The sequence below is a fragment of the Podarcis bocagei genome (assembly GCF_964188305.1).
Source record: "Podarcis bocagei genome assembly, chromosome: 2".
Classification (NCBI taxonomy): Eukaryota; Metazoa; Chordata; class Lepidosauria; order Squamata; family Lacertidae; genus Podarcis; species Podarcis bocagei.
Window position 1 is genome coordinate 8,131,674 of NC_138126.1, and position 27,882 is coordinate 8,159,555.

Consider the following 27,882-nt stretch of genomic DNA (forward strand, 5'->3'; position numbering starts at 1 on the left):
AGAACTTCCTGACAGTAAGAGCTGTTCGGCAGTGGAATTTGCTGCCAAGGAGTGTGGTGGAGTCTCCTACTTTGGAGGTCTTTAAGCAGAGGCTTGACAACCATATGTCAGGAGTGCTCTGATGGTGTTTCCTGCTTGGCAGGGGGTTGGACTCTATGGCCCTTGTGGTCTCTTCCAACTCTAGGATTCTATGATTCTATGATCTCTTGACAGATGGCCACCCAATCTCCTTCCTTGCGAGGGAGTCCGTCTCGCATGCTGCCCGCCCAAGGTACTGCCATGTCTGGCACATCTCCCCTCCTGGCGCGGGTCGGCACATCGCTGGGTGCAGATCTGTCCGGGCAGGTGGTGATGGGGTGCCCCTGCTTCGTGGAAGAGGGATGCCAAGAAGTAGGCAGGATACCAGACCATTCCTCCCATTGTTTTGATTAAAATGGGAGGCAGCTGTTGAGGAAGGGCCTCGTTTTCTTCCTACTTTTGATTTTCTTGCCACCTCCCTCCCCCCAAAAAACCCTTCATCGGAGAGTGCGGGGCTAGGCATTCTAAGGGTTAAATTCGGAAGCGGTGGTGGTCCCTTGGAGTAAAACTGGTCACTGATCTGTCTGCTACCCCTCACCCACCCACAAAAGTGCTACTTTTGTGGGATCTGGTGAGCACCCCTCCCGAAATTTGGGGGAAGGGGAGTGGGGGGGAGGATGCACAAGGGGCGAAAGTGAGGACCCTAGCCCCATTTTACCCACAAAGGGAGGGAGGCCTGTGCAGCAGATCCACTTAGGACCCCCATATATAAACCAGGGGGTTTGATATGTGGGGGCTGGAGAAGAGGGTGTGTAAAGCAGGTGTGCAATGCTTAGTTGAATGGATCATCCCATTGGATTTAGGGGAACCCCACCACCAGATCCCACAATGGGCCTCCCCCGCACCCCAACTGCCACCACTGGGGAGGTACCATATAAATTCCTGGAGGATGTAGAGGTTCCAGGAATAAGAATATTCAAAGGATTCAGAAAGGGAATAAAACCATTTCATGATGGCACTTGTGAACCCTTTCTCTAAATTCCATATTCATTTACAGACAACAGAATTTGGAAACCTGCTGCCATAAATATTCCCAGACTGGAGAATAAATCAGAATTTTTTTAATCCACTGCCCGTTTCATTTGATAGATTTTTATTCTCCAGTTACATGACTTAGTCTTAGCCTTAGCAAAAGCTTATTTCCTTTTACTATCTTCCATCAGACTGACAACCTCCACTGGCAGAGCTAGCACGGGACGTTTTGCTCCTGATGTGGAGCAAGAAATGGAGGTCCCGTCCCTGGTATAGATTATCCAAAACTGGACAAATTATTTTGGCACCTCACCAAAGCAGAAAATCCCACTTGTGCCTCCCCCTGCTGCTGCAGTTCTAAGCAACGGAGGTATTTGGCTCCTCTTCTTAACTGGTTATGATTAGAACTCTGCAGCTAACATCTGAAGCATGGGTTTGATTTTTTCCTCTTCCCTCCCCATCCCTTTTTGTTTTCTGATGTGTCTTTTAGGTTATAGGATTGCCATTACTGATATTTGTAGGCCACTCTGGGAGCCTTGTCACAACTGAAGAGAAGGGTGTGGATTTGTAAATAAAGAAATGGATGAAACCTTCACAGACGTTTCCTTGCCCAGTGCCTAAAAACCATACTAAGTGAGAGAATGTGATTATTGACAATAAGATCTTCAGTGTATTCTGTATTTTCTCCAGTCTTGCCATGCCAAAATGTGTGAAAGCACTTGTTTGGGGAGAAATGGAATATTAACCTTCCTTCTGACTCCTCTCCTTCTGTGGGAGATTCACCGCTATTCCAGTTTGCACAACTGTTCTGTGATATTTATGCTGATTACGACAACACCTAGCCAGTGGCGAAGCTGCATGCTCTGGTACTGAGGGTGGGAGTGGGAGAGCAGGCAGGGGAGTGTTTGATGTGTGTTGAGGGGGCGGTCGCAATGGTACCCCTCTCCCCAATGGTTCCGGGGGCGATACGCACCCTCTGCCCCCCTTCCTCCGCCAGTGCCCCTAGCATTGTTTCTGATCATGGCAAAATAGAAGCAAAAGAGAGAGAAAGAAAGATCTGCATGATCAAGATAGTTCTAGGAAGAAGAGGGGTGTCTTTATTTCACTTCCAGCCTTCCAGTGTTTCATTGATGGATCAATGGGGAAGAGGTTTGGGGCTGTTGGGATATCCGGGAAGAAGTGAAAGGTGGATGTGGCATTTGCAGGAGTTGGGTTTGATTTTCACCAAGTGTTCCTTTACGTTCCCAAAAAGGGTCAAGAAGAAGAAAATATGTATTACAGTACTGTGTACTAATTTTTAGGGGTTTTGTTATTGATCACAAACAACCAGCGGTTCCCTAAACCTGTAGGTGGGTGGGTGGGATTACCAAGACATCAGCCGGAGCTGATGAAATTCTCCCCCTGCCCATCTTCTCCTCACAAGCACAATGAATTTGAGTGGAGAAGAAGAAGAAGAGTTTGGATTTGATATCCTGCTTTATCATGACCCAAAGGAGTCTCAAAGCAGCTAACATTCTCCTTTCCCTCCCTCCCCCACAACAAACACTCTGTGAGGTGAGTGGGGCTGAGAGACTTCAGAGAAGCGTGACTGGCCCAAGGTCACCCAGCAGCTGCATGTGGAGGAGCGGAGACGCGAACCTGGTTCACCAGATTACAAGTCTACCGCTCTTAACCACTACAACACACTGGTAGGTAATGTGGCAATGAGTGGGGCAAGGTCATCCAGTGAGCGTATTGACTGGGTGGAGATTTGAACTCTGGTCTCCTGTGTCCTAATCTGACACTCCAACAACACTGGCTGACTCTCGTATCGTAATAATAATAATAATAATAATAATAATAATAATAATAATAATAATAATAATAATAATAATTTATTATTTATACTGTGCCCATCTGGCTGGGTTTCACCGGCCACTCTGGGCAGCTCCCAGCAGAATATTAAAAACACAATCAAACATCAGACATTAAAAACTTCCCTAAACAGGGCTGCCTTCTGATGTCTTCTAAAAGTCAGATAGTTTTTTATTTCTTTGACATCTGATGGGAGCACATCCCCTACATCTGCATGTTATGAGCTAAGAGTGACAGATGCACTGGGTTACCATATCAATAAATCATCATCATCATCATCTAGCCTCCAAAGCAAGGGGAGGGGAGGGCTGCTGTTATCTCCTATCCCAAGTCTGCATTGGAGTCCTCTGTGCTTCCACTTTTGATTGGGAACCTAAACTGTCTGTGAGTCTAAGACACACACACACAAGAAAAAAGAGAGAGATCAGAAGCCCTGCTTCTTGAGGGGAGGGGGAAAGGAACAAAAAAGCTTGAAAACCAGCCCCTTCCCGACCAACCAACCTCCTAATTCCTCCCTATTAGCCTCCTCTTTTTGAGTGACTTGTGGGGGCGTTGACCCTGGCAGCCTGGGCTTCGAAGGGTTAAAGCGAACGCGACCCGCTTCCCAGAGAGGAAAGGAATGTGTGCGGGGGGGGGGGAGTCCTCCAGAGCTAAGTTCCCTCCCCCCCTCCAAGCTCTTTCTTCCCTTGATGCGATTCCTTCGCAGTAGAAGCGAGCGGCTGGTTCTTTCGCGCGATCGCTGCCTCGGCGGCCCCTTCTGAGGTCCGGTGAGCCCCCCACCGGCTTTGTGCATTTGGGGGGAAGGGGAGGAGGGTGCACAGGAGGGGCTGCAAGGTGGGACCGGGAAGAGGGGGCTTAGAAGACCCCCTGGGAAGCGGTGGGGAGGGGGCCAAGAACCCTGCCCATCTGTCGTGGGTGTTCGAGCTGAGATTCCTGCCTTGCATTTCAGGGGGTTGGGCTAGATGACCCCGGGGTCCCTTCCGACTCTACAATGCCATGATTCTGCGATGGAGAGAATGGGCGGGTTAATGGGGCTTTATCCCCATTTCGTTCAACCCATAGGGAGACACAGGGCTGCAGACATGGAGTTCACACGTACTGGGCAGGGTGGCGGGGATGGGCTTTTAGCTTTATTTAAATATATTTCTTATTTAAAAAAAACAACACCCAATATGCCAATCTGACATTTGCAAAGGCAGAGGCAGCTGTCTAAGGCTTTTGCGGGAAGCAAGGTTGCTAAGCGTGCCTCGTTCTCTGTTGCTAAGCAGACGGTTATGTGGACTGAGTCTGGAGAGAGGGGGCTTCGCAGAGAAAAAGCAGAAAAAGCTCCTTGTTGAGGGCTAGCTTGGTGCTGGACAGGGGAGGGTGGAGCCCACACAATTTTGTTCTTATATGCCTTTATAGTATAAAATGCAACAGTCTGAAATAAATGGGGAATTGGTGATGTTTCAATGCCCTGATTCTCTCCCCCCCCATTGCTGGTGTGCTTTTAATTAGTAATTTACTTATTAATATACAGCAAACATGAAACAAATTTATGAAACCCTTACTGCAGCTACAGCCAGTTAAATTTCCTATAGGCTCTGATATCTGTAATTAATAAAGTAAGCCTTATTTATCCTAAATGTTTCCCCACTCAATAAATTAAAAAAAGCAATCTAGTAAACAGGGAGAAGGTTTGGAGGTTTGGGAATCAAAATCAATCATAGCTGTGGTTCTCAAACTTTTTCCCGCATGGAACACTTGAAAATCACTGAGGTGGATTAAGTGGACACCACTTAATGCTTTTTTCTGTCTGCTGCAACCACTGCAGTGAGCAGTTCTGGGTGCTGAATGATTTTAATTTGTATATCAATTGCTTCTTTCGTTCCTTTTTTTAGTGTATTGTATTACTGTACTGAAAGGCAATAAATTTCTGTAGAATTCAAATTGCAATGGAAAAAAATGCAAGGTTTCCCCTCCCTTTGTAATGGTTGCCATTAATATGATTCTGAATTGATTTCAGAATGAATTGATTTTAGAATGTATTTCAATTAAATGATTATGATTTTATGTAAACTGTATTATTTTTACTGTTGTTAGCCGCTCTGAGCCCGGCTTCAGCTGGGGAGGATGGGATATAAATAAATTATTATTATTATTATTATTATTATTAGGTCCCCAAGTATCTTAAAACAGTCTTGTTCCTCAGGGGAAATCTTTCTGTCCTGACAGTGTGATAATAAAATCATCTGGGAATGGCTTGATTTTTCAGGACTTGGTAGCACCTTCAGCTAGGGCGGAAGTGGGAAGAGTCTCTTGGAGTCAATGGGAGAGTCTTTCTTGGAACACAGATGAAACAAGATGGAAGAGGAAGACTCTGTCGTTCTTGAAGACGGTAGAGGCCCATATACAATCCAGGTTGGGAGCAGTGGGGACTTCTGGGAAAGAACAATGCAGAAGATTCCGGATGAGGAGGACACCCTCAGCTCATATTTACAGCTCCACTTTGGGCATTTCAACCACACAGAAGCCAAGGGGCCCCGAGAGATTTGCAGCCGACTCCACCGTCTTTGCTGCGAATGGCTGAAGCCAGAGCAACACACGAAGAATGAGCTGTTGGACCTGGTGGTCCTGGAGCAATTCCTGGCTGTCCTCCCCCCAGAGATGGAGAACTGGGTGAGGGAATACGGAGCGGAGACCAGTTCCCAGGCGGTGGCCCTGGCCGAAGGTTTCCTCCTGAGTCAAGCAGAGGAAAAGAAACAGACAGAGCCGCAGGTGAGAGAGAGTTTCATCCTAGTACTTCCAGGGGGGGTCAAAATCGGAAGGGGGAAAATCTTAAAGCAGCCTGTAATTAAACCTTTTTTTAAAAAAATAGAAATAACCCACAGACCATGCCCCAGATTCCCCAAGGCCTTTTGCCTCTATTGTGCCTTTTCTAATCCTTCTCCCCATTGACTGACTTCAATCTCCTTGTCGTTTCAGGTAAAAGGTCTGTTTGCCGAACCAACCACTGACCTCCCTGCAGCAGAGAGAGCTTCGTCAGACGCCAAGCAGTGTTTCCTACAAAGGAGGAACGTTCAGGGGAGCTGGGGAGCTGCAGCCTCATTCAGTAAGAATTAACTGCATCTCCCACGGGACGCTTTTATGTTCTCGTGAATCTTTCAGAGGGAGGCGCCCTTTCCATAGCCTTAACCATGGTTAAAAAATGAATCTATTTTCAATACTTGAGCACTTACACGAGTGCTTGGGTTTTTGGCTGAGAACCCAAATAAGGAGAATTTCAGTTTCCCACAAATGAAACGCACAATGTGTAGAAGCATCCCAAATATAGTGGTACCTCTGGTTGTGAACGGGATCCATTCCGAAGCCCTGTTTGCAACATGAAAGGAACGCAACCCGCGTCTGCGCATCAGCACGTGTGTGGGTCGCAATTTGCCGCTTCTGCGCATGCGCGTGACGTCATTTTGCGTGTCTGCGCATGCACGAGCAGCGAAACCTGGAAGTAACCCTTTCTGGTACTTCCGGGTTGCTGCGGGATGCAACCTGAAAATGCGCAGCCTGAAGCAAACGTAACAAGAGGTATGACTGTACAGTGGTACCTTGGTTCTCGAACTTAATCTGTTCTGGGAGTCCGTTCGATTCCCGAAACCATTCGAAAACCTAGGCAGGGCTTCTGATTGGCTTCCTGCACTCAAGCACAAGTCACGTCGGACTTTTGGCTTCCGAAAAACATTTGCCAACACTTCCTTCCGGGTTTGCGGCGTTCAGGAGCTGATTTGTTCAGCAGCTAAACTGTTCAGGAACCAAGGTACGAGTTAGTGCAATGAAGGAGATTACATTTTTGTAATGTCAGCATGTACGTAAAACATGCGCCACTCAACCTGTATCTGGTTAGGAGCATTCAAATATCTACAATAGATGCGCCATTTTCTAGTGTCAACTTGTACTTGGAGATGTGTCCTTCTGTAGGACAAGCAGTTGCTATTGGCTTCCCACCATTTTGTCTCTCGCAGGTGATGAAATGAAACCGGCAAGAGTTTCTTGGCTGTCTCCTCTTTGTGTTGAAGGGGAAGCAGGAGCTGTGGAACCAGATCAGGTAAGGGGGAAGAAGGTTCATTGAGAGAAAGAGAGGCTGGGTGTCATCCTATTATTATTATTATTATTATTATTATTATTATTATTATTATTCCGCCCTATATCCAAGGGTCTCAGGGTGGTTCACAAAATAAAATCAAGATATAAAATCACAAAATACCTACTAAAAATAAAAGCAACCCGATAGTCCCCCCCCAAAAAAAAACACATTTTAAAAGGGCATAGGATGTAAATCGGATCAACCAAAGGCCTGGTTAAAAAGGAACGTTTTTGCCTGGCACCTAAAGGTGTATAATGAAGGCGCCAGGCGAACTTCCCTGGGGAGAGCATTCCACAGACGGGGAGCCACTGCAGAGAAGGCCCCGTTCTCATGTTGCCACCTTCCGGATCTCTCAAGGAGGGGGCACACGAAGGCTTTGTCGACTGCTCACCTTCTTGGATCTGAACAAATTAATCTCATTTTCTTTGCATCTGTCAAAGCTGCCTACTGGAGGGGCTGCGGAGGCCACTTAAGAGTGCAACTCAAAATTTTCCTTGTGTAGTCTTTTGAATTCTAGTAAGACAAAATCATTATGAGCTGCATAAAAAAGCAACTACCTCCCTGCCTTTCAGGGTCGAGCGTCTTTTGAGGATGTAGCTGTATATTTCGCCAAAAAGGGCCCCCATGAAGTTTGCAGCCGACTCCGCCATCTCTGCCGTCGGTGGCTGAAGCCAGAGACACACACCAAGACTCAGATCCTGGACCTGGTGATCCTGAAGCAGTTCTTGGCTGTCCTCCCCCCGGAGATGGAGAGCTGGGTGAGGGAATGTGGAGCAGAGACCAGTTCCCAGGCGGTGGCCCTGGCAGAAGGTTTCCTCCTGAGCCGGGCAGAGGAAAAGAAGCAGGAAGAGCCACAGGTGAGAGAGAGTTTCATCCTGGCATTTCCAAAGGGCTCAGAATCGGGGGGTGGGGTGGATTTTAAAACCCTCTATATTTCCCACACTTTTCCTGGATATCACTCACAAAGGAATGTCCCAAACTCGCCAAGACCTTTCCTGTCTTTGAAATCCTCACTGGGCCAGATTGCTAATATCCTTGGTAATATCTCTACTTTTTTTTTTTTTACCCTTGGCCCTAATTCTTTAGATGCCCATACGGAATCTGTTCTGCTTGCGGAATTTTTCACAAAGGAATAATAAGTAAATCGACGTTCCATCAGATGTTTAAGTCTCCATAGATCTAGTAGATTCATGTTTATGACCATATCAGAAAAGGAATTGGATAATTTCGCTTCCTTTGTTTCAGTTTTACGTATTGTCCTGTCAAACTCTTAACAATGTTACTCCATTTAGGTCTCCCATTAATATTATTTTGCCATCATTTTGTTCAAACATATATTTCTCTAATGTTTTTTTTAAAATCCTATTTTCTTTCATTGGGTGCATATATTCCTACGATTAAGAAACGTTCCCCTTCCCAATTAATTTCCACTGCTATTATTCTCCCCCGCCCTCATCTTTTAATCTTTGCTTAGGTTCCAATTTCTGGTTAATATACAAAACTACACCCCATTCCCCCCTAATATCTGATGAAATGAATTCTTGGCCCCAACCCTTTGTTTACTATTAAACATTTGTCTTGTCTCTAAAGGGGAGATCATTCCATCAGGCAAGCAGAAATGTTTGTGCTGATGGAACAAACACTTTAGTGTTACTTTGAATTTCACCCTCTTTTATTTCAGATAAGGAGTTTGTCTTCAGAAGCGACCACTGACACAAGAGAAAGTCCCCTGCAAAGTGGTAACAATCAGGAGAGTGATGGACATCCCATCTCATTCGGTAAATATTATTAAATTGATCTATCTATATTGATTATGTAAGAAATTCATGGGATCCTTTTGTACTCCCTTAAATCTTTGAGGGGGCAACACTTTCCCCCAGCGTTGTTTAATCATGGGAAGACTGTTGTCTCCAGCATTTTTCAAACTTCAAAAGATAGATGTATTTTAATTACTTGAGAACTTAATTCAGTCCTTGGATTTCTGGCCAAGCACTCAAGTTGGGAACACAAGTATTTGCACACAACTGAAATATACAATGTGGCATGGAGAAAATGGAAAGAGACAGGTTTTTCTCTCGTAACACTGGAACCTACAGTTACAGCCCTGTTCAGGGAAGTTTTTAACGTGTGATATTTTACTGTATTTTTGGTTTTTATGGAAGCCGCCCAGAGTGGCTGGGGAGGCCCAGCCAGATGGGCGGGGTATAAATAAATTATTATTATTATTATTATTATTATTATTATTATTATTATTATTATTCAATAAAACAGAATGTTGGACTATTCAGGAAAGGTTATTTAAAAGTACTTCAACACGCAGCATATAGTTAAATGATAGACGGCATCAGTGAGGGCCACTGACTTGGGATATAATAATAATAATTTATTATTTATACCCCGCCCATCTGGCTGGGTTTCCCCAGCCACTCTGAGCGGCTCCCAACAGAATATTTAAAAAACAATAAAACATCAAACATTTAAAAATTTCCCTAAACAGGGCTGCCTTCAGATGTTTCTTTCCTTGACATCTGATGGGAGGGCGTTCTACAGGGCGGGCACCACCACCGAGAAGGCCCTCTGCCTGGTTCCCTGTAACTACTTGCAGGGAGGGAACCGCCAGAAGGCCCTCAGCTCTGGACCTCAGTGTCCGGCCAGGACGATGGGGGTGGAGACGCTCCTTCAGGAATACAGGACCGAGGGCTTCAAAGGTCAGCATCAACACTTTGAATTGTGCTCGGAAACATACTGGGAGGTCTTTCAGGACCGGTGTTATATGGTCTCGGCAGCCACTCCCAGTCACCAGTCTAGCTGCCACATTCTGGATTTATTGTAGTTTCCGGGTCACCTTCAAAGAAGATAAGACAAATTCATGGATGATAAGGCTCTCATGGCTGCCAGCCATGTTGGCTATGCTCTGTCTTCATGTCGGAGGCAGTATCCTTCTCAACACTTGTTGCTGGAAGCCAAAGGAGGGAAGAGCTGCTCTTCTCTTCAGTTACAGATAGGTAGCCGTGTTGGTCTGCCATAGTCAAAATAAAAAAATTCCTTCCAGTAGCACCTTAAAGACCAACTAAGTTAGTTCTTGGTATGAGCTTTCGTGTGCATGCACACTTCTTCAGATACACTGAAACAGAAGTTGCCAGATCCTTCTATATAGTGAGAAGGTGGGGAGGGGTATTACTCAGAAGGGTGGTGGGAATGGGAGATTGGCAGATAGCTGAGATGAGCCTGTTGACGACTCTTAACGACTGCAATAGGTCTTACAGGAAAAGGCAAGGGGTGAGAAGGTGAAAAATGGCTTAGTCATGTATAATGAGATAAGAATCCAATGTCTTTGTTCAGACCAGGTCTCTCCATGGTTTTAAGTTTGGTAATGAGTTGCAACTTCTGTTTCAGTGTATCTGAAGAAGTGTGCATGCACATGAAAGCTCATACCAAAAACTAACTTAGTTGGTCTTTAAGGTGCTACTGGAAGGAATTCTTGTGCTCAGAGACTGCTTGGGGGTTTCCCAAGGCATCTGGTAGGCCACTGTAACAACAGGATACTGTGAGGAGATTTCACCCCTCCCATACCCAAGAATCTCCTGACCATCTCCTGATGGTCTCTGCTGACTCCACAGAGAGAAGGAGGCGTGTCCTGCCTATCTACTTATTCTGCCCAGCAACAGACTCTGTGTGTGAGAGAGAGTCAGTCAGTGTATCGGAGAGAGTGAGAGTGTTGGAGATCCTAGAGATAAGATTGCTGCTAAGAGCAGCTGCAGACTCTCAGTGTAGCATTGATTTATGCTTAGAATATTCCGCTCTGTATATAGTTTTGTATCATAGTTGTAGTTACAGAATAAAAGGAAGATATTCTACAGAGCTGCTCTCCGAGTGGTTTATACTCTGCAAGACTCTGCAAAACTCTGCTGCGCAACGACTGTATTATTGAGACAGTGAATCCGGTGCTCTCAGCTCTAAGCTGTGAGTCCACAGCACTGTGACCTGTTCCTGTGAGAAGGAGGTCTCTGGCGGTGCTTCCCAGCTCGCCTAGCCCAGTCGGGGTTGAGGTGCAGTCCAGTTGGTGCACTGGCTCTCTAGGGCGATGCTGACATACTGGACTAGATGGGCCATTGGCCTGATCCAGCATGCTCTTCTTATGTTCTTAACCCTAACCCTTTCTTACACTCTTAACATCCAATATATACACGGTGGATGAAACGTTTTGTCATTCCAACATGTACTTGGATATGCATTGCTTAATATGGGAGGCAAACTACTGGCTTCCTACCAACTTCATCTCTCGCAGGTGATGAAATGGCGCTGGCAAGACCTGCTTGGCCATCTCCACTTGGCAACGGATGGGAAACGGCTGTTGTGAACCCAGATCAGGTAAGGGAACTCATCTCTAGGGGAACAGAAGCTACGTGCCACTTGGGCACCTCTGTCTTCTGCTCATTTCCCTGGACCTCAACAAACCGATGACCTCGTTGCTCTGCAGGAGAATCCTCAGGAGTCTTCTGGAGTTTGGTGGTCAATAATCTTTTACGTTCTCTATAAAGAGGCAACCGTTTCCTTTTCTTTCAGAGAGGAGAGCCAGTGTGGTGTAGTGGCTAAGAGCGGTGGACTCGTAATCTGGGGAACCGGGTTTGCGTCTCCGCTCCTCCACATGCAGCTGCTGGGTGACCTTGGGCTAGTCACACTTCTCTGAAGTCTCTCAGCCCCACTCGCCTCACAGAGTGTTTGTTGTCAGGGAGGAAGGGAAAGGAGATTGTGAGCGGCTTTGAGACTCCTTAAGGGGAGTGAAAGGCGGGATATCAAGTCCTAACTCCTCCTCCTCCTCCTCCTCCTCCTCTTCTTCTTCTTCTTCTTCTTCTTCAGGGTCCCGTGTCCTTTGAGGAGGTGGCGGTGTATTTCACAGAGGAGGAATGGGCTCTGCTGGATCCTGACCAGAGGGCGTTGCATAACGAAGTCATGGAGGAGACCTGTGGGATGGTAGTCTCTCTCAGTAAGGCTCCCAGTTTGTTTAGTTGATGATTATATGATTTAGGCTATATTATATAAGCAACTTAAATAACTTCAGTCAGGGTTTAGGCCCAGCTATGGCCCAGCTTTGGTTGCCCTGTGTGGTGATTTACGTCTGGAGAGAGACAGGGGGAATGTTTCCTCATTAATTCTCCTCCATCTCTCAGCAGCCTCAGATACCATCAACCATGGTATCCTTCTAGAGTGGTGGTCACAGTGGGTTGCTCAGCTTTGCAGTGATTCCAGGTCTACTTGGATAGTCATTTCTAGAGGGTGATGCTAGGGGACTGATCTTTGGTCCCCTGGAGTCTTCCTTGTGGGGTTATCCCCCATGCTGCTTAACACCCACATGAAACCTCTGAGTGTGCTTATCAGGGGTTTCGGAGTACATTGTCCACAATGTGGACACCCTTGACACACAGTCCTACTTCCCCTTTGCACCTGCAGATGAGGCAGTGGACGTCTTGCCCTGGGCCATTGTCTTGCCTCACTAATGAACTGGATGAGAACCGATAAGATGGAGCTCAATCCAGATAAGACAGAGGGACTGTTACTGGGAGAGGTTCCCTAGACCGGATGGGTGGGAGACAGCCTGCTCTTGACGGGGTTACACACCCTCTGAAGGCAGGGTGGGAATGCAGGTTGTGGGTACTTCTGAATGCATTGCTCTGAAACACAGGGCCTCTCCTCATTTTTATCACACTTCTACCCCAACATTGCTCCAAGGGGTTCAGAAGAGAATGCATGGGGTTGTTTGGTGGTTTGAGTGGAGCTACTTAGAGAGGATGATGGCTGAGTACAGTAGACACTCGGGTTCTTCTTTGTGCGGGAGGCACGTTCGCAACCCACGCGTCACGATTCGGCGCTTCTGCGCATGTGCAAAGCGCGATTTAGCGCTTCTGCGCAAGTGCCAAAACCCGGAAGTAACCCACTCTGGTACTTCTGGGTTCGGCGCGGTGCGCAACCCGAAATCGCACAACCCGAAGCGTCTGTAACCTGAGGTATGACTGTACAATTCAGTGAACTTCATGTCTCAGCTGGGATCTGAATTTGGGTCTTTTGGATCTAATCCAATAATGCATAGGACACTGGGTGTCAGTCAAGGTATTAACAGAGGCAGATAAACAGATGGGAAGATTTACCTCCCAGCTAAGACTTTTCCATTTTTACATTCTTCCATCATCAAAAGAATTGTGTGTGGTTGTCAAGATTTGAGGTTCCGTTGTCTTAAGAGTTCCGTTTCTTCTTTGCAGTAGGCTATGAATGGAAAACTGAGAATCAGGGAGAACTACCTGGGGTGTTTGCAGAAAGAGACACATGTATGAAGAGGGAGAAGCAGAGAAGGAAAACAGAAGGACAGAAGAGGAGGAATAATTCCCTTGCTTCTCAGGGCACTGACTGCAATGAAATCCCAGTCCAAGAAAAAACGCAAAACAGAAGAGAAACAATTACATGTTTTGTATGTTGGAGAAGTTTCCATTCTAAATCTAAACTTAAAACTCACTACAAAATACACACAGGGGAGAAACCACACAAAAGCTTGGAATGCGCAAAGGGCTTGACTACAAGCACAACCCTTGGTATTCATCAAAGGGTCCACACAGGGGAGAAACCGCATAAATGCTTGGAGTGTGGAAAGAGCTTCTCTCAGAAGAGAAATCTGACAGCACACCACAGAATTCACACCGGAGAAAAACCATTTAATTGTTTGGAGTGTGGAAAGGCCTTCCGTCGGAGGACACATCTCACTGCTCATCAGAGAATTCACACAGGAGAGAAGCTGTATAGGTGCTTGGAATGTGGAAAGACCTTTAACAGAAGCGGAAGCCTCACTACTCATCTAATAATTCACGCAGGGGGGGAAACATACAAATGCTTGGAGTGTGGAAAGAGCTTCTCTCAGAAGAGGAATCTCACTAACCATCACAGAATTCACCTAGGGGAGAAACCATACCAATGTTTGGAATGTGAAAAGCACTTCTTCCGGAAGATACATCTCACTGCACATCAAAGAATTCACACAGGGGAGAAGCCATTTAAATGCTTGCAATGTGGAAAGAGCTTTTGTTGGAAGATTCATCTCACTTATCATCAAAGGATCCACACAAGGAAAACACCACATAAATGCTTGGAGTGTGGAAAGAACTTTTCTCAGAATTCTCTCCTTGTTACCCATCAAAGGATCCATACAGGGGAGAAACCATTTAAATGCTTGGAGTGTGGAAAGAGCTTCTCTCAGAAGACAAATCTTGCTTCCCACCACAGAACTCACACAGGGGAGAAACCATATAAATGTTCAGAATGTGGAAAGAGCTTCTATCGAAGGACACATCTCACCACTCATCAGAGAACTCACACAGGGGAGAAACCATACAAATGTCTGGAATGTGGAAAGACCTTTAGTAGAAACAGAAGCCTAACACATCATCAAATAACTCACACAGGGGAGAAACCATACAAATGTTTGGAATGCGGAAAGAGCTTCTATTGGAAAATGCATCTTACTTATCATGAAAGAATTCACAGAAAGGATGCACCACATAAATGCTTGGAGTGTGGAAAGATCTTTTGTCAAAATTCTGACCTCGTAACCCATCAAAGGATCCATACAGGGGAGAAACCATTTAAATGCTTGGAATGCGGAAAGAGCTTCTGTCAGAAGATAAATCTCAGTAATCATCGAAGAATTCACACGGGGGAGAAACCCTTTAAGTGCTTAGAATGTGGAAAGACCTTTAGTACAGGCACAAACCTCACCACTCATCAAATAATTCATACATGGGAGAAACCATTTAAATGTTTGGAGTGTGGAATGGCCTTTAAGAGAAACAGAGGCCTCAGTATTCATCAAAGGATCCACACAGGGGAGAAGCCACATAAATGCGTGGAGTGTGGAAAAAGCTTTCGCCATAGTTCTGCCCTTGTTAATCATCAGAGAATCCATACAGGAAAGAAACCATATAAATGCTTGGAGTGTGGAAAGAGTTTCTGTCAGAAGACACAGCTCACTGCTCATCAAAGAATTCACACAGGAGAGAAACCACATAAATGCATGGACTGTGGGAAGAACTTTTGTCGGAAGGAATCACTTGCTGCTCATCAGAGAATTCACACTGGGGAGAAACCATTTAAGTGTTTGGTATGTGGAAAGAGCTTCACACGGAAGATAAGTCTCGTTTCTCATAAAAAAATCCACGCAGGAGAGAAACCATAAATTCTCGGGAGTGTACAAAATGCTTCAGTAATAAGAGACTGCTCTTCAAAGAATTCACTCAGAAGGGGAGCTAGAGAAATGATCAGAGTATGGAATGCGATTCTGTCACAGTTTAATTCCTATTTCAGATTGGAGTTAAATTGGTGGGGGATGGGACATGGCCTTGGCAGAATCCTGAGGGCCATTTGGAGATAAATACAGATTGGAAGACTGGATCCATTGTAGAATGTGAGAAGCCTGATAGAATGGCCTGAGATATAAATCCATCTATCAGCAATAGCAATAGTATTATGTTACAAACTGTAAAAACAAAGTCATTTCTACAAAGCCTCTCTAGGGAGAGCGTCCTACAAATGAGGAGCCACTGTTCTCATGTTGCCACCCTCCAGACCTCTTGTGGAGGAGGCACACAAACTATGAACTAGCCTGAACCCTATGGTCATTGTCTGAGGCCCGTCTTCATATGCCTTCTCCACTAGAGGTCTGGATAGTGGCATCACGAGAGTAGGCCTTTTCTCTGGTGGTTCCTTGTTTGTGGAATGCTCTCCCCGAGGAGGCCCGCCTGGCACCTTCATTAAATATCCTTAGGCGCCAAGCAAAAACATTCCTGTTCACCCAGTCCTGTGGCTGATTAAACAATCTATGGCCTTTTAAATGTATCAGGGGTGGTGGTTATTGTGTTGTTGTTGTTGTTGTGTATTTAATAAAAAAATAAAATAATCAGTTGAAGTATTTTACAAATCAGTTCACAGTTTTGAGGCATTTTGAAACGGTACAGATAAAATACAAAATATACAAATTGTAGACTGGAGGTTATCCAGCCCTTCAGTAAGGGAATAAACAAGGGCATTGGATTTCCAAAGCCACAATGTTGGCATCCGTCTGTCTCAGGAAACAATGGAGGAGTGCACCTTTTGGGATGAGGTCAAGCTGCTGGAAGGCTGCAGCGCCTGCTGTGGCTATAGAGCTTGATGCAGAAGAGACATGTTTTGTTGCAGCTGGGGCAGATGAAGGTATCCAGTCCAGTCTGGTGCTTGTGGTACTCTCAGCAGTGCCCACATCAGCAAAGTGAAGTTGTTAGGTATGGGACCAGAGGATCCCTTGGTAATTGCCCCAAACCACCCAATATCTAAGCCAGTATTGCCTGCTTTGACTGGTAGCATCTCCAAGGCCTCGTACCCAGCACATCCAAGTGCTTCTTCCAACATCCTCTAACTGGAGAAGTCAGGGAGTCACCTTAGGACCTGGTGACTCAAAATGACAAGGTCTCTTTATTTTATCATGTCGGTATCCTGCCATTGCTCCGGAAGAGAGTGGCAAGTGGTGGTTCTGTGGTTCTTCTGCAGAACAACCTTATGAGGTACTGTAGGCTAGGCTGGGAGTGAGTGAGTGATTGCCCAAGTCCACCCAGTGATTTTCATGTCTGAGCTGGGATCTGAACTTGGGTCTCCAGGGACCCAATGCAACAGTCCACAGCAGAGGTGCCCAAACTTTCTACTCCCAGGGCCCACTTGAGATGGCTGAAAATTACTGAGGCCCACCAGTCACAAAATGGCGGCGGATTTTTGGCATAAATTTTGAATCTGTTCCACTTTGGCTTCAGGCCTAGTCATGATACAGAAACTGCTTTGGTTGTCCCTGTTGCGATTTATCAGAAGTTGATTCCAGTATTCTTCTGGAATGTCTCAGGGAGGTGGGGTTTTAGGGCGCTGCGGTTCTGTTCCTATCTCTGGCTATCCATGGCACCTTTCTGGTCAATGCCATGGGAGTGTCTCACAGGGCTCCATCCTGTCCCCCAACAATAAGAAGCCTCTTGGAGCTATTATCTATATGCAGGTGACACATAGGCGCCGACTCCATGGGGCTTGAGGGGGCCCGAGCCCCCTCAAAAATTTGTTGGGGGGGGGCTCCGCCCCCCAATAATCTCCGGCGCCCCTCCAGCAGAGCGCCATTGCCCCCCCTCCCCCAGCCCAAAATGCACAGGGTCGGGCTGCATGCCTCCTGCCCTCCCTCCCGAGCAAAAGCTCCACCCAATTTCCTTCGGAGCTGATTAATAGGTGCAGCACGCTCTCCCCTATTCGCTCACGAGGAGGCGGCGTCACTTTATTTGCATATTCATGAGCTTATTTATTATTCATGAGCTTTCCCGGGCCCCCCCAATATTTTTTATAAGTCCGCGTCCCTGAGGTGACACCAAGCTTTAGCTCTCTGTTGCATCTGAATCAGGAGGGGCAGCTGAAGTGTTAGACCAGTGCTTGGGGGCAGTAATGGGATGGATGTCCTGCTTGGACTGGTAGCTATAATCCCCCACCGTCCCACAAGAGAGAACCTTAGAATTGTAGACCCAAAGGATCATCTACTCTAAACCCTTCAATGCTTCAATGAATCACAGCCATAGAATCCCTGACACCACCTTTAGGGTCTACAATGGCTCCCAGTATGTTTCCGAGCACAATTCAAGTGTTGGTGCTGGTCTTGAAAGCTCTAAATGGCCTCAGCCCTGAAACCTGAAAGAGCATCTCCACCCCCATCGTTCTGCCTAGACACCAAGGTCCTCCATCGAGGGTATTCTGGCAGTTCCCTCTGTTAGAGGGGGATTTTCCACTGGTGGCAGATGACAGAGACTGTGACTCCATGAGACAGGTGTAAAACCAAATTAAATAAAGGTTTTCAAAACAACAAACAGCAAAGCTTCTGGGTGTTTTTCTCTGCAGGCAGAGTTCAAACTGCAGCTTTTCTCCTTTTGTAGTCATGGCCAGCTGCACCCAATCAGCCCAGAGCTCACAAAAACTGTTCTTAAAGGTGCAAACATGTTTCTATGCAGAATGTCTCCCAACACCCTCAAGGAGAGAAGTGAGGTTACAGGGAACCAGGCAGAGGGTCTTCTCAGTGGTGGCACCCGCCCTGTGGAACTCCCTCCCACCAGATGTCAAGGAGATAAAAGAGCTGCACAATTTTTACAAGATATCTGAAGGCAGCCCTGTGTAGGGAAGCTTCTTAATGCTTAATGTTTTATATGGTTTATATATGTTGGAAGCTGTCCAGAGTGTCTGGGGAAACCCAGTCTAGATGGGCAGGGTACTATTATTATTATAATTATTATTTTGATTGATTGATTGATAATCACTAGGTTAAATTGCTAAAGGGCTGGGAGATGTGTGTGTGTGTGTGTGTGTGTGTAGACCAAATTACATTCTCTCTCTCACACACACCCATATAGTTGTGACTAATTTGGTTTTTAATTCTGTGTTTTACATTTTTATGACTCACCCTGGGACCACGTGGTGAAGAGCTGGTAACAAAAACAACAATAATTAAGGCACCCAACTCGAGGTGAGGTTGGAGTGGGCCTTCTACCTCGTTTATTTACACATCATATGTTTCTAGGCCGCTGTTTCATAAAATATTTCAAGAGTAAGAGGCCAGGCTAGACTGGTCCACCAGCCGGGCTCTTCGCCTACGTCCCACAGGGATCCTGCAGAGTGGCCTCCTAAGGGTTAAAAGGACCTCAGCTGGATTCCTAGAGAGGAAGGTAAAAGGCGAGGCGGGCGGGGGAAGGGGCTGCCGGTCCTCCAGAGCGAAGGCCCCTCCCACCCAACTCTCCTTCCTGCCGGGACTTTCCCCCGGAGGGACGTGCCTTGGCCGCCCGCCCTCCCAAGCGCAGCGTCGGTGGCTCCTCGCGGGATCCGGTGAGCCCCCTTCCTCGCCCCAGGGGCTCCAGTTTGTGGGTCTGAGTCTGCAGGGCTGAAAGGCGGGTGGGGGGCGGGGACGACAAGAGGCAAGGCAGGAAAATACGACGGGAAGGGAAGGGAGATGCCCAGGTGACAACTGTTTAAAAAGGGAAGGGGTACCAATAGGAAGAGCAAAGCTATTTCAGCCCATGGCTGAAGATGGTAGTGCATCTTCCTGGGCAGTGGCGTAGCGTGGGTTGTCAGCACCCGGGGCAAGGCAAGTAATTTGTGCCCCCTATCCCGTGGATTTGCGCCCCCTAACCCGTGGATTTGCGCCCCCTAACCCTAACCCCCAGGTGCTGCGCCCGGTGCGGCCGGCCCCCCCCTGCACCCCCCACGCTACGCCACTGTTCCTGGGTGTTGGGGATGTGCACTGCAGAAGCTCAATCAAGCTCATCGCAGGAAGCAGCTGGTTAGCACAGTGTTTCCCAACCACTGTTCCGCGGCACACTAGTGTGCCGCGAGATGTTGCCTGGTGTGCCGCAAGATGTTGCCTGGAGGGAGGCGGGTGAGTCGGGCGGCGAGAGGCGGGGCGGCGGCGGCGAGGAGAGGCCGCCCAGCACGGGGCTCTCGCCGTCTGCCTGCCTGGCTGCCTGCGAGCTCAGCGGGCAGCGCCTCCGTCCGCAGCGCCCGCCTCACGGCTCTCATTCCCTGCCCCTGCCAAAGCTCACCCAGCCAAGCCGCGCTCTCCTTCCTGCCTCGCTTTGCTGCCTCCCCCCCCCCAAAGCTTGGAGGTTCCGCGGCAAGGGGGAGGGGAAAAAATTGAAACTTACACTTTCGTGCGTCCCTCCCGGCGTGACGCTGCGCACTGACGTCACGGGGCTGTAATGGTGGTGTGCCTCGAGATTTTTTTCATCAAACAAGTGTGCCTTTGCCCCAAAAAGGTTGGGAAACACTGGGTTAGCAGAAAATAAATAATAATAATACAGTGGTACCTCGGGTGAAGTACTTAATTCGTTCCGGAGGTCCGTTCTTAACCTGAAACTGTTCTTAACCTGAAGCACCACTTTAGCTAATGGGGCCTCCTGCTGCCTCCAGAGCTCGATTTCTGTTCTCATCCTGAAGCAAAGTTCTTAACCCAAGGTACTATTTCTGGGTTAGTGGAGTCTGTAACCTGAAGCGTATGTAACCTGAAGTGTATGTAACCCGAGGTACCACTGTAATAATATTTATATGCCACCCATCTGACTGGGTTACCCCAGCCGCTCTAGGCAGCTTCCCACAAATTAAAACACAGCACGAATTGTCTTTACTAGCCCAACACCAATGCTTTATAGGTAAAAGTAAAGGTACCCCGGACCGTTAGGTCCAGTCGCAGACGACTCTGGGATTGTGGTGCTCATCTTGCTCTATAGGCTGAGGGAGCTGGTGTTTGTCCGCAGACAGCTTCCGGGTCATGTGGTGAACCAGAGCAGCGCACGGAAATGTCGTTTACCTTCCCGCCGGAGCAGTACTTATTTATCTACTTGCACTTTGACATGCTTTTTTATTTATTTATTTATTCAAAATTATAACAAGACATATTATCCAAAAACATATCATCCTTGTTGTTTCCCCCCCATTTTTCCTCCCACCCCCACCCCGACTTCCCTCAGTTCCAGTCTTTGGTTTCTCTGAGACTGCTGTTTTCTGCATGTTACAAAGTTGTATATAAATACAAACTATTTAGCTGATTATTATCAATAGAAAGTTTGTGAATGTTTATTCAAAACCTGCCAAGGAGTCCAGTTCGCTTTGTTGCGTCTTCAGATACTTTGTAAAGGGTTCCCATTCATCCTTAAAGTCACAGTTATCCTTGTCCCATAGCTTATATGTCAGTTTTGCCAGTTCTGCATAGTCCATCAATTTTTCTTGCCATGATTCTTTAGTTGGGGTTTCTTCAGTCTTCCATCCTTGTGCTACCAGAACTCTCGTGGCCGTTGTCGCATACATGAAGATGTTTTTCAGCTTTTTTGGCAGGTCTTTTTTGGCACTCTTTGACGTGCTTTCAAACTGCTAGGTGGGCAGTCTTTACTAGCCCAACACCAACGCTTTATACACACATTTATTTATTTACAATATGTTACGAGCAGCTTTGCCTCTCTGAGCCTGGACGGTTTCTTTGCTTCTTTGCTGCGCCAAAGTCCGCAAGGCAAGAGTTCTCTTGCAAGTCTCTTGCAATGGAGTCCTGCGACTCTTCCTCAAAGGTGTCAGTTCCAATGCTTCTCTCCAGAGTGCTCTACGCTCTCTTCCCTTTCCCACTCTGAATGCTGTAACTTGAGCCCCTTACCTACTCAGCCTGACTGTGCCAGTTCTGCCCAGCAACACTGCCAAGGCAGTCACAAAGTGCCTTGCAGCTGCATTGTGGGGAATTAGCTCTTGAGTGGCTTTCCTTAACGGGCACGGGTTTCCTGCGTGTATGTTTTCTTCAGCTCCTCTTTTTATCTTCACAAGAGTCCCGTGGGGTAGGCTACACTAATGTAGCGTATGTACATCACCAACAGTTTCTTGTCTGTGTCAGGGACTGGAGCGTCTTTCCTCTCCTCTGCAAAGCCAGGAGGCCCCTGATTCGTGGGGCTTGGAGGATTTGAAGCAGGTGAGTTGATGCTTAGAAGTGAACTATCAACTGGACTTTGATTTCAAATAGAACACCCCACCACCGAACTAGAGAGAGAGAAAGAGAATTCATTAGTTACACAACCGCACAAGGTCACTTACAGACATGGAAACCCCTGAAGTGTAAAGGGGATCTTTTCACAATGGGCATTACTGAAAAAATTGTGCCCTTTTAATCAAAGGCAGGAGAGAGAGGCTGATTGAAAGGAAACAAACTGCTTTTATGAAAGAGAATTGAAAACAGTACATTAAAAGTCAACAAACAGTTGCAGAAATTTGGTTACAGGCTGAAAATGGAGCCTGTAAACTCTAACAGAGAACAGTCTTAGCCAGTGATACTTGAAAGAAATTTCGGAGCGCAACTGGATAGAAATGTGGTGTGTTTTTCTCCACTGATGATACAGACAAAGAAAGGGAAAGAGAGAGAGGTGGACAAAACCCTGGTCCAGTTAGGAAAATATTGGGCCAGGGATATTGCAGTGAATAAGAGGAATAGAATATTCACATTGGAGAAGCAGTGTACTAGATCTCAGATACAGGGAAGCAATATGATTTTGTTTCCAGTAAACAATTGGAATATTTCTAAATGAATGTTAATATTTACAAGTAAATATTAAAGTAATCAACTAAGATTCATTCAGCAGAATGGCAGCTTTAATTCAAAACTTTTGCTAGGTGAGAAATAAAACCAGCAGGAAACAATAAAACAACATTCATCCCGATAATATTAATATTCCAACAACAAGAGATGACTAAAACCATTAAACCTACAAGCACAACTCAAAGGAAGGTCAGAGTGTTTTCTTTCTATAAGGGTGGTGAAATATATTCTGTAGGTGTTATGCTGAGAGTTGTGAAATGCCATGGGTTTTCTTTTGTAGTGTACTGAAGCTTGCGTGGTAATAAATTTGATAACCTTTAGGATACCAAAATCATTATTTTGCGCTACCTTATTTCATGTGTTCTTTCCTGGAGGAAGGAGGGTCCCTCAGCCCCTTAATCCAACCTTGTATCTCCGCTTTTCAGGAGTCTGCAGCCCAGTTGGAGGCATCCTTGGAACAGTAAGAAAGATGGAAGACCAAGACTCAGCCGGCCTGGATGGGGAGAAGACCCTCAGCTCAGATGTGCGGCGCCAGCAATTCAGACAGTTCTGCTACCATGAGGCTGAGGGGCCAAGAGAGGTTTGCAGCCAACTCCACCACCTTTGCCATGAGTGGCTGAAGCCAGAGAGATGCACAAAGACTCAGATCCTGGATTTAGTGATCCTGGAGCAGTTCCTGACCGTCCTTCCCTCAGAGATGGAGAGCTGGGTCAGGGAATGTGGAGCGGAGACCAGTTCCCAGGCGGTGGCCCTGGCCGAAGGTTTCCTCCTGAGTTGGGCAGAGAACAAGAAGCAGGCAGAGCAGCAGGTGAGAGAGGGTTTCATCCTGGTGCTTCCAAAGGGCCCAGAATGTGAATCAATCACTTCCTGGAAATCATCAGCGGAGGAATGTCCCAAACTCCTCTTGACATTTTGCCCTTTTCTCTGATTTTCTGCCCATTCACTGTCTTCAATATCTTCATTGTTGTTTCAGGTAAAGGGTCTCTTTGCAAAGGTGGCAGCTAATTTCACTGAGAGAGAAAGTTCTTCACTGGATGTGAAAGAGTGCTTCCTGCTAAGGAGAAACGTTCTGGAGAGCAGTGGAGGTGCTGCATTACTCAGTAAGAATGAACCTGAACTTCCTGAAATGTATGGGATCTTCTTACATTCTCCCGAAACTTTCAGGGGAAGATGCTCCCCCCCATCATTTTCCAAAGATGAAAAACGAGTGGGTTTCAGTGTTTGAGGCCTCAAGCCATGAGAACAAATTAATAATAATAATAATAATAATAATAATAATAATAATAATAATAATTAATAATAATAATTAATAATAATATTTTAATTGTATCCTCTGTCTGGGGTTCCTCTGTCTTCTGCTCACCTCTGTAGGCCAATGTAAACTTCTCTCTTTGAGTTTGTCAAACTGCCCGCTAGGGAGGCTGTGGCTGCCCCTCATTTGGCTGGGTTTCCCCAGCCACTCTGGGCGGCTTGCAACATAAAGCACAGCCAAACATCAAAAACAATATATCCTATGCCAGCAACAAACAAACCAATAAATCAATAAAACCAATAATAATCATAATAACAGGAATAAACAGTTTACAATTATACCCAAATTAAAGTAACTGCCAACCTCAACTAAACATTTAACGAACCCAACAAAAATGAAAGAGGAACCAAAATTAGAACTGTTTAAAACATACAAAAACATTTTAGCCAGTTGCCCAAGAGTTGTTCCAGCAATGTCCCTCCAGCCTCCCAGGAGCCTTTTAGCTGTTCAGGGTGAGTGTGGGCCCCGTCCCCTAGGCCAGGTGGAAATGGGCCTTGCATTTTCTGATAGAATGTTATATAATGTTAAGATAGCCAAGGTTAATGTTAATTATATAATGTCAAGGTAGATAATAAAATATGTACAATGGATGAGACATTTTGTAAAGTCGGTGTGTCCTACCCTGATACATGTCACTTAGCCCCTGAGACAAGCGCGTGCTACTTCCTTCCCACCATCTTTGTCTCTCAGGTGAAGAAATACTGGTGGCAAAACCTGCTCAGTCGTCTCCTGTTCGCAACAGACAGGAAGCAGTTGCTGTGGCACCAGATCAGGTAGGGGGAAGGGTCATTGTGGGGAGCGACGTTAGGGGGCAGCCTGGGTTCCTCTGTCTTCTGCTCACCTCTGTAGGCCAATGTAACCTTCTCTCTTTGAGTTTGTCAAACTGCCTGCTAGGGAGGCTGTGGGTGCCACTCAAGAAGGTTTAAGTTCTGCAGGATAATACTCAAGTCATCTTACTTTGAGGCGTAGTCTGGATTTTGCTGGTAAATAACATAAAGATAAGGAACGCGGGTGGCGCTGTGGGTTAAACCACAGAGCCTGGGACTTGCCGATCAGAAGGTCGGCAGTTCGAATCCCCGCGATGGGGTGAGCTCCCGTTGCTTGGTCCCTGCTCCTGCCAACCTAGCAGTTCAAAAGCATGTCAAAGTGCAAGTAGATAAATAGGTACCGCTCCGACGGGAAGGTAAACAGCGTTTCCGTGTGCTGCTCTGGTTCGCCAGAAGCAGCTTAGTCATGCTGGCCACATGACCCGGAAAAACTGTCTGCGGACAGACGTCGGCTCCCTCGGCAAATTAAGCGAGATGAGTGCCGCAACCCCAGAGTTGGTCATGACTGGATCTAATGGTCAGGGGTCCCTTTACTTTTAACATAAAGATTACCTACAACAAGACAACTATTTCCTTTTCTCTCAGGGTCCCGTGTTGTTTGAGGAGGTTGCTGTGGATTTCACAGAGGAGGAGTGGGCTCTGCTGGATGCTGACCAAAGGGCACTGCATAAAATAGTCATGGAGGAGAATTGTAGGAATGCTTTCTCTCTTGGTAAGGTTCTTTGTTTTCAGAGTTGATGACAATAGCATTTAGAGCCTAAAATAATGGGCCTGTTTGCACATTTCCTGTTTTAGCACCTCCATTCCCTTTTTTCCAGTCTAGAAGGTTTTCTCTATTTTTGACTACAGTTACAGATAGGTAGCCGTGTTGGTCTGCCATAGTCAAAATAAAAAAATTCCTTCCAGTAGCACCTTAAAGACCAACAAAGTTAGTTCTTGGTATGAGCTTCCGTGTGCATGCACACTTCTTCAGATACACTGAGACAGAAGTTGCCAGATCCTTCTATATAGTGAGAAGGTGGGGAGGGGTATTACTCTATTTTTGACTGTTTAATTTCCATTTAACAAAAAACCACAAGGAGGCAAAATGGTAAAATGGCAACAAAATGTATATAACAGTAAGCTGTAAGAAACATCAAGAGTTGCAATGAGTTCAAATAGAGCTAGAAGCCATTGCAGAAGGAAGACACCTGCCATAGCCTACCTAACACCACCTAACCTAGTTTTGTCTGCTGTGGCGCAGAATCTCTCCAGTGTGTGAAGCTCAGATCACTGACGGGCTTCTTCCAAGATCCTTTAACTGTAGAATTCAATGATTGAACTACAGTCGTACCTCGGAAGTCGTACACAATCCATTCCAGAAGTCCATTCGTCTTCTGAAACATTCGGAAAGCAAAGCACGTCTTCTGATTGGTTGCAGGAAGCTCCTACAGCCAATCGGAAGCCCCCTCAGATGTTCAGGTTCCAAAAGAATGTTCGAAAACCAGAACACTTCCTGTTTTTGATCGTTTGGGAGCTTGAACGTTCGACTCCCAGGGTGTTCGGGAGCCAAGGTACGACTGTAATGAGCTTCTGCCAAAAGTGAATACACGTGATTATTCCATGGTTTGCCCATTCCATAACCCTGTGAGTTAGCCTAGTCTGAGAGAGAGAGAGAGAGAGTGGCTGCCTGAGATCCCACAGGGAGCTTCATGTCTGAGCTGACAATTTTGTTCCGGTTTCCATGGATCCAATAGAATAGAGTATAGAACCCAGCCTGGCAGTTACAGTGTTAAAAGTGGCAGATAAATGGATGATAAGACCTGCTTTGCAGCTAAGATCTTTCCATTCCTCCATTATCACAAGCTTTATGTGTCACTGCCAGTTAGTTTTGGAACTCCATTTGTACCTCAGGTTCTCAACAGTTTCCTCTCTTCTTTGTGGCAGGACATGAATGGAAAACCAAAAATGAGGGAGAACCACATGGGGTGTTTGCAGAATGGGACACATGTATACAGAGAGAAGCTCAGAGAAGGAAACCTGAAGGGGAAGAAAAGGGGAGGAATAAGTCCCCTTCTTCTCATGGCAGTGTGAGCCATCAAATCCCAGTCCAAGAAAATACGCAAAAGAGAAAAGAAGCAAGTACGCGCTTTGTATATTGGAGAAGTTTCCCTTCTAAATCAAGACTGAAAACTCATTACAAAATCCACAAAGATGAAAAACAATTTAAATGTGTGGAATGTGGAAAGAGATTTTCACGAAAGACACATCTCTCTATTCACCAAAGAGTTCACACAGGGCAGAAACTGTTCAAATGCTTGCAGATTGGAAAGAGATTCCGTCAGAAGACTGCTCGTCAAAGAACTCACACAGGGGAGAAAGCATATAAATGCTTAGTGTGCGGAAAGAGCTTTCACCAAAATTATGTCCTTTTTACCCATCAGAGGATCCATACAGGGGAGAAACCTTTTAAGTGCTTAGCCTGTGGAAAGAGCTTCTGTCAGAAGATACACCTCACTACTCATCAAAGAACCCACACTGGAGAGAAACCGTATAACTGCTTGGAGTGTGGAAAGAGCTTCACTCGGAAGACGAATCTCACATCACATCAAAGAATTCACACAGGGGAGAAGCCATATAAATGCTTGGAGTGTGGAACAAGCTTTCGTAACACTTCTACCCTTGTTAATCATCACAGGATCCATACAGGGGAGAAAGCGTTTAAATGCTTGGAGTGTGGAAAGAGCTTCCGTCAGAAGAAAAATCTTTCTGCTCATCAAAGACTTTACACCGGGCAGAAAGCATATAAATGCTCAGAGTGTGGAAAGAGCTTTCATCGAAATTCTGCCCTTGTTACCCATCAGAAGATCCATGTAGGGGAGAAATTGTTCAGATGCTTGGAGTGTGGAAGCAGCTTCTTAAGGAAGACACATCTCACTACTCATCAGAGAATCCACACTGGGGAGAAACCGCATACATGCTTGGAGTGTGGAAAGAGCTTTTCACAGAAGATCCATCTCACCACTCACCAAATAATTCATACTGGGGAGAAACCGTATAAATGCTTGCAGTGTGGGAGGAGCTTCACTCGCAAGTCAAATCTCACTTCCCATCAAATAATTCACACACGGGAGAAACCTTTTAAATGATTGGAGTTTGGAAAGTGTAGAAGCAGTCTGAATATGGAATGTGAGTCTGAGACAGCTGAACTCCGCTTTCAGATTAGAGCTGAACTGGCAAGGAATGGGGGATGGGGCATGGCTTGAGTAGAGTCCTGAGGGCAGAGGTGGTCCTACTTCAGGTGTCAGAAGCCCTCCCCCCCCCAGTTGGAACACCCAAGGCTGCCCCAGTTGCCCTGCTGCTTCTGCCAGCGGTGTAAAGCACCGTCACTTGTGGCGTTGATTTTGAGCTCTCACCCCAAAATGGCACAATCATATCTGTAATCAGCACCAGTGGCAGTGATGCTTCTCTGCCAACATCAGAAATAATAATAATAATAATAATAATAATAATAATAATAATAATAATAATATAATATATTATACCCCACCCATCTGGCTGGGTTTTCCCAACCACTCTGGGCGACTCCCAACAGAAT

The 27,882-nt window shown here is 46.2% G+C and overlaps 3 protein-coding genes across 4 annotated transcripts; all 3 read left to right on the forward strand.

Moving 5' to 3' along the window:
• Window positions 1-3,210: 3,210 nt before the first annotated feature.
• LOC308579752 (zinc finger protein with KRAB and SCAN domains 3-like) lies at window positions 3,211-8,734 on the forward strand (the record flags this gene model as incomplete). Its single annotated transcript, XM_081180686.1, has 6 exons — window positions 3,211-3,671; window positions 5,159-5,661; window positions 5,869-5,995; window positions 6,900-6,982; window positions 7,594-7,927; window positions 8,703-8,734. The coding sequence occupies exons 2-6, from the start codon at window positions 5,248-5,250 to the stop codon at window positions 8,732-8,734; spliced, it is 990 nt and encodes a 329-aa protein (XP_081036812.1). The 5' UTR covers window positions 3,211-3,671; window positions 5,159-5,247.
• On the forward strand, window positions 8,607-18,106 carry LOC308580044 (uncharacterized protein). 2 transcript variants are annotated; one of them, XM_081181173.1, is made up of 5 exons: window positions 8,607-8,799; window positions 11,310-11,392; window positions 11,882-12,008; window positions 13,282-17,075; window positions 17,427-18,106. In XM_081181173.1, the coding sequence occupies exons 2-4, from the start codon at window positions 11,318-11,320 to the stop codon at window positions 15,237-15,239; spliced, it is 2,160 nt and encodes a 719-aa protein (XP_081037299.1). In that variant the 5' UTR covers window positions 8,607-8,799; window positions 11,310-11,317; the 3' UTR covers window positions 15,240-17,075; window positions 17,427-18,106. The 2 variants fall into 2 exon arrangements, with proteins under 2 accessions (XP_081037299.1, XP_081037298.1); XM_081181172.1 differs by having other exon boundaries at window positions 8,614-8,799; window positions 13,279-17,075; window positions 17,427-18,104.
• Window positions 18,107-18,838: 732 nt separating this feature from the next.
• On the forward strand, window positions 18,839-27,715 carry LOC308580605 (uncharacterized protein). Its single transcript, XM_081182512.1, has 6 exons — window positions 18,839-18,928; window positions 22,592-22,974; window positions 23,140-23,266; window positions 24,169-24,251; window positions 24,891-25,017; window positions 26,232-27,715. The coding sequence occupies exons 2-6, from the start codon at window positions 22,636-22,638 to the stop codon at window positions 27,431-27,433; spliced, it is 1,878 nt and encodes a 625-aa protein (XP_081038638.1). The 5' UTR covers window positions 18,839-18,928; window positions 22,592-22,635; the 3' UTR covers window positions 27,434-27,715.
• Window positions 27,716-27,882: the final 167 nt, after the last annotated feature.